Here is a 9541-nt window from a genome sequence, read left to right as displayed (position 1 = left end):
CTGCACATTTTAAAGTCATTTGCCTTGACCTCTTTGAAAAATAAAACAAATATAAATGATAATGAACATTTTCTCTGCATACAGTGTGCTTTATGTTTTTTTTTTAATTTTGTGGTTACCATTATGAATTAATAAGATATTGTGTGTACATGAAAAATGAATGGAAGAAATTGGGGGTGGGGCTAGGGTGGGACTGAAAATTAGTCCTCTTTTGAGGAAAAAAAATAAATGGTCACATTAGTATACTGTACTGACCTGAAGAATGGTGTTTTGGCATCTGAAAGCTAATTTAAAAATGGATTAGTCCAATAAAATGGTAGTTAGTTTGTGATTACTAATTCCGTACTGGGCGAGGGTACATCTGTGTTCTGCAGGTATGAAAAGGTGATTTTCTGTTAGCATTAACTGTGCAGGATCGATCTGTATTAATCTGGCTTTGCTTAATTTTTACAATAAAAATTGATTCAACGTTAAACTTAAAAAGCTGTCATTGAAAGCGAATCGAATAATTTTTCCCTGAATCGGACAGCTCTAGCCCTAGCTACTAGCTGAGGAGGCAACGCCCTGGTACCGCTTGCTCTGGGCCTGAACCGCATTCAAGGACTTATTGGAGCATATGCTGATCGTTGCTCGCTGTCTTGAGCTCTGGGGGGAAAATAATCATATGGAACTCGCTATCCTCGTATGAGCGGCGCTTTGGAGACATCACAGATGTGAATGGCAGAAACCACTAAAGTTAAAACAAACAAAACCCCCCCCCCAAGTAAAAAGGCGGGCAAGTATCAGCCTACAACTCCCAGGTTGCAACAGGCCATTAACCGGACGTTAGCCCCGCCCGGCTAGGGAAAAAAAAAAAAGGTTTCAGAAGGGGATGAATACTGCGGCGTTCAGTTGATCGGTGACCAGCGAGTGAGAGAGACGGTGCTGGGTTCCGTGGAACAGCAGCTTCTTTATCAATAGACATGGTAAGTCCCTCATCACTATCCTTCTTCGAGCAGCACTCCTCATCTTTTTTTAAATGAAGTATTAATTGCGGTTTCGTAATCATGATGATTGGCCTTATATCATCGCATACTGCCTGGTTTCCCCCTGTTGGTGTAAAACTCAGACACGCCATCTTTGATTTATCCGGAATAAGTGCGGGCGGTGGGGATAAGTATAAATGATGTATTTTAGCGTTTAGGCGTAATGGTTCGGCGCAGGGTCTGCGTTTCTCTTACGCTTTTCCCCTTGTGGAGTATGGAGCTGGAGACGTTATAGAAAAAGTGGCTGAAGCGTTGTAGGGGCTCTAGGAAGTTGCCGCTGTGTTCTCTCAATTACTACGGCTACGTTGGGGCGAGGGGAGAGAAACGTAATGTGAGGCGCCTGGGTTTCGTTCCTCGCGTTCTTTCGACGCCTGGCCGGCTCTTTGTGGGAAAAGCGTGCTCTGATTGCAGGCACGTATTACGAGCGGGGAATTATTTTCCTGCTTCCGTTTTGGGTGATGTCCGTAATTTGTCTTACTCTGAACGTAGTGTGGAAAACGCTACTTTATACCGCTAGCTCTTCGGACGTTGTGTCTGGTTGGTTTGCCCAAATAACTATTTCCCTTCCTCGTGTACTGTTGTTAATCGCTGCCTCGGGCGATGATGCGCGTTACCTCAACTAGAGCGAGAGACGGCGAGCGTCTAAGGCGCATGCGCTGTGTTCCCGCGCTAGCGACTGCTTTTGTGGGTGCGGCGCGCGACCGGAACGCGGTGGTTTCGCTGAAGAAGTGAGAACCTGACGTGTTTAAACTACAGCAACGCAGCGATTGACACTTGGGAGGGTGGAAAGCTCTTAGCGTTACCGTTTTGTGCTCGAGCTGCTTTTCTGTACGCTCTGGAGATGTAACGGTTTGCATGCATTTGATATCGCAACCGGGCGGCTTCTGTATTGGGCTTTAGTTTTCTACACACCTATCAAAAGGGAGACCAGTTGTCTGAGAGTGAACCTGATTGCTCTAGTTTTCTCTGTGCTGATAAAGCATGCATTTTTCCTTGAGCTGCTGCTGCTGCTGTGCTAACTGGCTTTTCCAGTGCAGTAGGGACGGTATGCTGAACCATGGGTCTTAACATCCGCTCCCGCGAGTCTGTTGCAGAAGGCATTGATCACTGCCTTCTCCCTGCTCTCTGCTGCCCTCAGTTATTACTTTTACAAGTGAGCCTGCAGGAGCAGCTACTTTATTTTGTATCTTAACATCAGGGATTTTGTGTTCCTACTCATCTCCAGTGCCTACCTAGCCTGCATGAGAGGAGCAGACTTAGTCTGCAGCTGGATCTGCTCAGCCATGCTGCTGGAACTGTGGAGCTCAAGGGTTGCTACCCTGCTGTATGTTCACTCCTTGATTTGATCAGGAGTGCAGGCTGTACAGGCACTAATTAGAGCCCACACAGTGTCAGTTGAATTTTCTGTCTCCTCCCCTGGCAGTTTTTTGGTTCCTGGGGTCGGGGTTGAGGCTCAGCCCAACTATGGCCCAACTGGCAGCAGAAGAGGCCGCTTTTCTGGTGGCAGAAGTCCTCTCTTTATTTCATCTACCCTGAGAGGAGCTGTGGCAGGCTGCAGTATGTCTTCCTAGCTTCTGGTCTGTGAGTAGGGCTGACAAAGCCCACAAAGCAGTTGGGTGTGTGTCTCTGAAATTGTATTTTTAATGTTATATCTTGTTATAGCCACCTTCTCCCCATCCCCCCCCCAAAAAAAAATCCTAAATTTGCTGGTTTTGGATGTCCTCCAGTTGGGTTACGGGGGGGGGGGGGGGGTTCTATGAAAAATCTTGGTGATGGCCATCTTGTATTTTTCCAGATTTTCTAAGTTCTTAAACGTCTTCAAAAAGCCTTGTTTTTGATTCTAACAATAGGGATGGAGTCCTCATTCTCCAAATGAGCACCTGAAGACTGCCCTTGCATCGTGTGTTCTGCCACACATGCTAGGGAGGCGGGAACTTCGGGTATAGTCTCTGACCACATTATTAATGCTGCCAAATGATTGTTGGGACATGTAGAGGTGAATTTACCTTCTTACAGGCCCGTGATGTGGTGCCAGTGCAAATTAAGGGTCCTGAAGGCTCCAAAGCAAAATAAAGTTCTCTAACCCTTCTCTTGAAGGGGGCTCTCGGTCCTCTATGTCCTTGATGTCCTGTAGGCAATCAGCCGGTGCCAGCACCTCTCCTTCTCTCTGGCCCTATTCCCTGCTGGTACCCTCCACTGACGGCTCAGGACCCGTCTGGAGGGCCTTCTTCTCACATGCACGGATATTGACATGATGATGTCATGCATGCACGTGATGTCATCATGGCAGTGTCCGCGTACATTGGATGCCTCAAGCCACAGCTTAACAGAGTTTGTGGGACACTGTTCTAGGGAGATGCCTTGGTCAGAGACGATGCAACACTGGGCAATGTGAATCGGGGTCTGAGTGCTGCTGCAGACTATTAGGGCGAAGACCCCTCGGTTTGCAGACTATTCAAGTTTGCTTCTGTGACAGATCTGCTCATTGAGTCTCTTAAAGAGCTTAACTGATTTTCCTTGACCTACTTCACACTGTTCCCTGTTGAGCAGGGTTTGCTCTTAGCCTACTAACCTGATCTCTGAGCATTGGGAGAAACCTGAGGGCTCCCTTAAGGTGGCGAAATCAATGTCCAAGCTATATGCGATTGATCAGGTGTTTCAGAAAATGTTTGCTATGTCTAAAGTTGACTCTGGCTCAACTGACCAAGCGCACATCCCTTTCCATTCCGTTTGTGTGGGAGGGTGGTGGTGATGGTGCTTCTTAAGGATAAACAGGATCGCAGACTGGACATATTGCTCAAGAGGCAGTTTGATTTGAGGTCTTGTATCTGGTGGTGAGGGCTGCTGCTGAGCCTCCTTTGTGGCTCATGCTTGCCAATCTAGAGTGTGTGATGATCCAGGCGGTATGTGCCTTCTGATTCTCCTTGCCAGCTGTTACTGGCGGGAGTGGATTATGTGGTTGATGCTTTGTATTATCTGCTGAGCAAGCTCTTAGTCTATTCTGTCTGCTTGCAGAATATTGTGGATCAGACATTGGGTTGGGAATTCTATGTCGAAAGCCACACTCAGCAGGGTTCCTTTCAGGGGCAACATGCTGTTTGACCAGGGGCTGGATGTCATCATGGCTAGTATACAGGACTAAATTGCAACACCCAAATGATATTCATTCATTGAAACCAACACTGTGGGTAAAAATAGATAAAGGTCCCTGTAGGTTACGGAGAAAAGACCTCAGTTTCTTCCAAGGGTCATAGGCACTTGGAGGAACTCTATGATTGTATATAAGCTATCGTAGGAAAAAACATCCTTGGTCTACAAAATCTCAACAGTTGTAGAATCGCAGTCTCCTGAAGTTATAACTTCTGAAGCATTCGGAAGAAATAATTAAATCCAGAATTCCCGACAAGGCCCTGTTTCGCAAAATTGCTGCATCAGGGGAAATTATTTTCCACAGGTCTCAAATTCAACAGCTTGGACTTCTGTGCTAATGTAACTTAGTTTTTACTAATTCAAGTTAGTCCATCATCAAAACATCAATAAATGTTTAAAGCATAGGAGACCAGCACTTATCTTTTAAAGTTTTCTTTCCACTGGTATTGGTACAAAATCTCAGGAGTTGTAGAATCGCAGTCTCCCGAAGTTATAACATCTGAAGCATTCGGAAGAAATAATTAAATCCAGAATTTCCGACAAGGCCCTGTTTAGCAAAATTGCTGCATTAGGGGAAATTCTTTTCCACAGGACTCAAATTCAACAGTTACATAGAGTTCCTCCAAGTGTCTAAGACCCTTGGAAGAAACTGAGGTCTTTCTCCATAACCTACAGGGACCTTTATCTATTTTTACCCACAGTGTTGGTTTCAATGAATGAATATCATTTGGGTGTTACAATTTAATCAATTGGATATTCAGCTTGCATTTATTTATTTTAGTATACAGGACTGCCATCTGAAGTCTCTCCCAGACAACAGGCCCAGAACTTCTAAAGAGCAGGCCCACGGGTCCTTTCGAAGCTCACGCCATCTGTGCCTTTTCTCCTCTGGATCCTCATCCCAGAGATCCTTTCAGACTTCACACCAGCAAATCACCGGGAATAGAAAATCCCAGGGCTCCACCTCCTGCCACGAAGGGCAACCCAAAAGTCACAATGACGCCAGGCGTCCTTCCTACCTGTGTAAAATAAGAGGCAGATAGCAGGACTTCCCAGAAGCATGGGAGGCTATTGAGACTGATCAATGGGTTCTGGAAGTTATCAAGGATGACTACAAGATGGAGGTTTGCCCATCCCCTCTCTTACTGGTTTGTGGACTCACCGGTGGGAAGACTGGAAAGAGAATTCTAGGTCCAGGCAACCCTCCAGAGGTTGCTAGACATTCAAGCCATCGATCAAGTTCCAGACAAAGATTTGGGCTCTGACACCCTCCATATACTTTGTTATGCCCAAGAAAGACTCGGATGACTGAAGGCCCATCCTGGACATCAAGTATGTCAGTGCGACTCTTGAGTGCCTCACCTTTTTTTATGGAGACTCTGGTCAGTTATTGCTTTAGTACAGGGGTGCCCAAAAGGTCGATCTCGATAGACCAGTAGATCGCAAGGGCAACATGGCCTCCACGATAGACTCGCGTTGCCTTCGTGTTCTCCCTGGTTCTCCGACTCTGCAAAAACCGGGCCCACAAGCATCCCCTTTCCGATGTCAATTCTTATATCGGAGAGGAAGTTCTGGGCTAGCCAGTGGCTGCCTGGCTGGTCTGGAACTTCCTTTCCGACATCAGAATTGATGTCTGGGGTGGGGGTGGGAAAGGCTTGTGGGCCCAACGGGGAGAAATTGGCGGTAGTAGCTTGGGGGGGGGGGAGAGAAAGAAAGAGGAGCAGAGAGAGATGTTGGTTAGGCAATGGAATGAGGTCTGGAGGATAGGAAGCATGCAGGAGAAAGAAAGAAATATTGTATGCACAGTCAGAAGGGACTCATGAAATCACCAGACAACAAGATGATTTTATTTTTAACTTAGTGATCAAAATGTGTCTGTTTTGAGAATTTATATCTGCTGTCTATATTTTGAACTATTGCCTCCTTTTACTAAACTGCAAGAGCGGTTTTAAGCGCAGGGAGCCTATTATGAACGTTGGGAGCAACGCAGGGCATTCAGCCCAGCTCCCTCTGCTAAACAATATCACGGTTTACTAAAAGGGGTGAGGGGTATATTTGTCTAGTTGTTACTGAAGTGACATTGCATATTTTAAGTCATCTGCCTTGACTTCTTGAAAAAAAACTAATATCTTAAATAATAAAATGCTAGCCCACGCATGCGCACTCGCGACGCGTGTTCCCTGATCCCTTTTCTGTCGGGATGTGGCCGCACGAGTGCGCATGCGCGCTTACTAGGTCACCAGACACGCGTCGCAAGTGCGGGACTGCAGCCAGCCAACGATCGCCTCCACAGCGGAAGGACTGGACCCCAGTGCTGGACATCCTGCTCTCCTGTCGACTCCTCTCACGAGCCGCACCAGCGTTGGAGAAGGCTTCCGATGCTGGCGGGGATCGAGAGGAGCTGCGGCGTACCTCAAGGGGCGGGAAGGGAAGCGCAAAAAAAAGTCCAGCTGATACTTTCTTCGCGGGCCCCAATCCAAACGCCGATTCAAGCAGCGTGTGCAGCACTCTCCACACGCTGCTTCAGGGCCTTCTACTGCCCTGATTTGCTCTGCCGCGTCTCTGATGATGTTATCAGGGACGTGCCAGAGTAAATCAGGGCAGTACACGGCCCCGAAGCAGTGTGTGGAGAGTGCTGCACACTAAAAGTCACCATGCCTCAGAGCGGCCTGCGAGGTTCCTTACAGCCGGTAGGCTGTTTTAAAGAAGAGGAGCCGCATGCTGGACAGGGGGAGCAGGTAAGAGGGTCAGGGGGAGAAAGTAAGGAGTGCTGCTGGACAGGGGGAGCAGGGAAGAAGAACAGAGGAGCAGGTAAGAAATGCTGCTGGACAGGGGGAGCAGGGAAGAGGGACTGGGGAGCAGGGAAGAATTGCTGCTGGACAGGGGGAGCAGGGAAAAGGGTCAGGGGGAGAAAGTAAGGAGTGCTGCTGGACAGGGGGAGCAGGGAAGAGGAACAGAGGAGCAGGTAAGAAGTGCTGCTGGACAGGGGGAGCAGGGAAGAGGGACTGGAGAGCAGGGAAGAATTGCTGCTGGAAAGGGGGAGCAGGGAAGAAGGACAGGGGGAGCAGGTAAGAGGGTTGGGGGAGAAAGTAAGGAGTGCTGCTGGACAGGGGGAGCAGGGAAGAGGAACAGAGGAGCAGGGAAGAAGTGCTGCTGGACAGGGGGAGGTAAAAGGAAGGGAGAAGGCCTACTGCTGGACAGGTGGAACAGGCAAGGGGTGATGGTGGACAGCCGAGTAAAGAGAGAGACAGAAAGCGGCCAAGGAGAGAGAGAGAAAAAAAGAAAGAAAGACACACACACACATCTATTCTAGCACCTGGCTAAAGAGAGAAAAAGAAATAAAACCACACACACACATATATATTCTAGCACCCGTTAATGTAATGGGCTATAAAACTAGTAAACTATAATTAACATTTTAGCTGCCTTTTTACTCCACCACGGTATCATCCTCTCCTGCTGGTTCTGAGTCCAAGGCTAACTTAAAACCAACCCCCCCCCCCCCAAACAAGAAAAAACAAACTGCATGGTTTTTAAAATTCTAAATAATAATTTCTTTTAGGAAATAAGCCTGGAGTCGGATTTCCAGAAATTTGGACTTTTCTGTAGTACTGATCTGTCGATAACCGGTGGACATCAATATTGAATAGCATCATTGGCATATCTAGCATCCAGTTTCTTGATGCATGTCTCATGTTATGTTATAGAAAAATAGACATATAGTGCAAAATACAAACAGCAGATCTGCTGTTTATTTTATATCTATTTTATATTTTATGTCTATTTTATATCTATATAAATTCTCAAAATTGATACATTTTGATCACTAAATTTTTTTTTATCAATAAATGTTTATTGAAAAGTTTTGAGAATATACAAACATACCATGAATATCATGGACAACATAACATACAGCCATCAAACAGAGAGCACCACAATAAATGTACAAATCACAGAAGAACCCCCACCTATACAGTCAAGCCCCTGATACCCAGCAACAACCATAACTCCACAAATCCCTCCCCCCCACCCCCAAGCTTCACCTCCAGCAAAGAGGGCCCCCAGTTGGTTCTTCAGGAGAGCCCCCTCGGTCCTCAACCCCCCCCCCCCCACAGAAAAAAGCTCAAGACAAAGATGTAATTTTATCAAGGATTCGTGTCCAAGTCCGGGTATAAGTATAATAATAACCGTGACGCTTTGCAATAGACAGTTCCATATTACAAATAAACTGGAGTTTAACAGTCCATTCCAATTGGGTGGGCGCCTGCCCCTGTTTCCAACGAGCAGCTATCAAACATTTAGCCGCCGCCAGGCCCCAACGTCGGATCTTAGTTTGCCATGAATATAAACATACATTGTAAAGGCCTAGCAAGCACCCCTGCGGAGAAAAAGGCAATAATATTTGTAACAATTGTGATAAACACCCCACCACCTGCCGCCAGAAAGGCTGTATGACGGGACAGGCCCACCAGATATGCAAAAATGTCCCCAAGTCCATCCCACATCTCCAACACAAGGCTGAAACACCTGGATACATACGGTGAAGACGTTCCGGTGTATAGTACCACCTCATCACCACTTTGTAAGCGTTTTCCTTAATGAGAGCACACGAGGTGGCCTTGCCAACCTCAGTGGTGATCAGAGCCCACTCCTGAACAGAAAATGTACAGCTTAAATCCAACTCCCAAGCTCGCTGATAAAGAGATGGAAAGGAATAGGAGCCTCGAATATATTGGTAAAGAACAGAGATAGGCTTAGGAAGGCTCTTAAGAGTGAACCACATGTGAGCAAAGGGATCATTAGACTGAAAAGATCCCCGATCCCACTTCCGAGAATGAAAAAAATGACGTATTTGAGAATAGGCTAGAAAGTCTCCTTTGGGCAAGGCAGCACTAAGCCGGAAGGTTTCAAAAGACATCAGGACCCCTTTTTGAAGCACATCCCGAAAAGTATGCAACCCTAAATGTGCCCACCGCACAAATGCAGAACTCTCCCTTCCAACAGGGAACAGAGGCTCCTCCCGCACCGCCCCCAAAATCGACGGAACCACCCCCCCACCCCAACGGCGACGGGTATCGCACCACACTTTCAAAAGATGTGCCAAAAATGGGTTCCCCGGAACCACGAACCTCCCAGTATCAATGGAGGATGACCAAAGTAAATATTTCAAACGGGGGCGCCCCACAAAATGTTGTTCCAGTCGGACCGCCAACTTATACTCTGCAATCTCCCAATCCAATAATAGACGCAATTGAGCTGCTCGAAAATACCAAAATAAATTCGGTACCGCCCGCCCCCCACTAGCCCTGTCCGCCCACAGCGCTGCCCTAGAGATACGAGAAGGCCTCCCCTGCCAAATAAAGCGA

At 47.1% G+C, this 9541-nt stretch overlaps 1 protein-coding gene across 1 annotated transcript in view; it reads left to right on the top strand.

Moving 5' to 3' along the window:
- The first annotated feature begins 825 nt into the window (after positions 1–825).
- The window catches only part of LOC117364900 (cofilin-2-like), an 89460-nt gene continuing 80744 nt past the window's right edge, over positions 826–9541 (top strand). Inside the window, exon 1 of the mRNA XM_033954633.1 lies at positions 826–965. Within this exon, the coding sequence (XP_033810524.1) occupies positions 963–965 (3 nt within the window). The 5' untranslated portion in view covers positions 826–962. The remainder of the gene's footprint in view (positions 966–9541) is intronic.

This window comes from Geotrypetes seraphini, chromosome 8 (assembly GCF_902459505.1).
Source record: "Geotrypetes seraphini chromosome 8, aGeoSer1.1, whole genome shotgun sequence".
NCBI lineage: Eukaryota > Metazoa > Chordata > Amphibia > Gymnophiona > Dermophiidae > Geotrypetes > Geotrypetes seraphini.
This window is presented reverse-complemented; position numbering and strand designations above follow the sequence as displayed.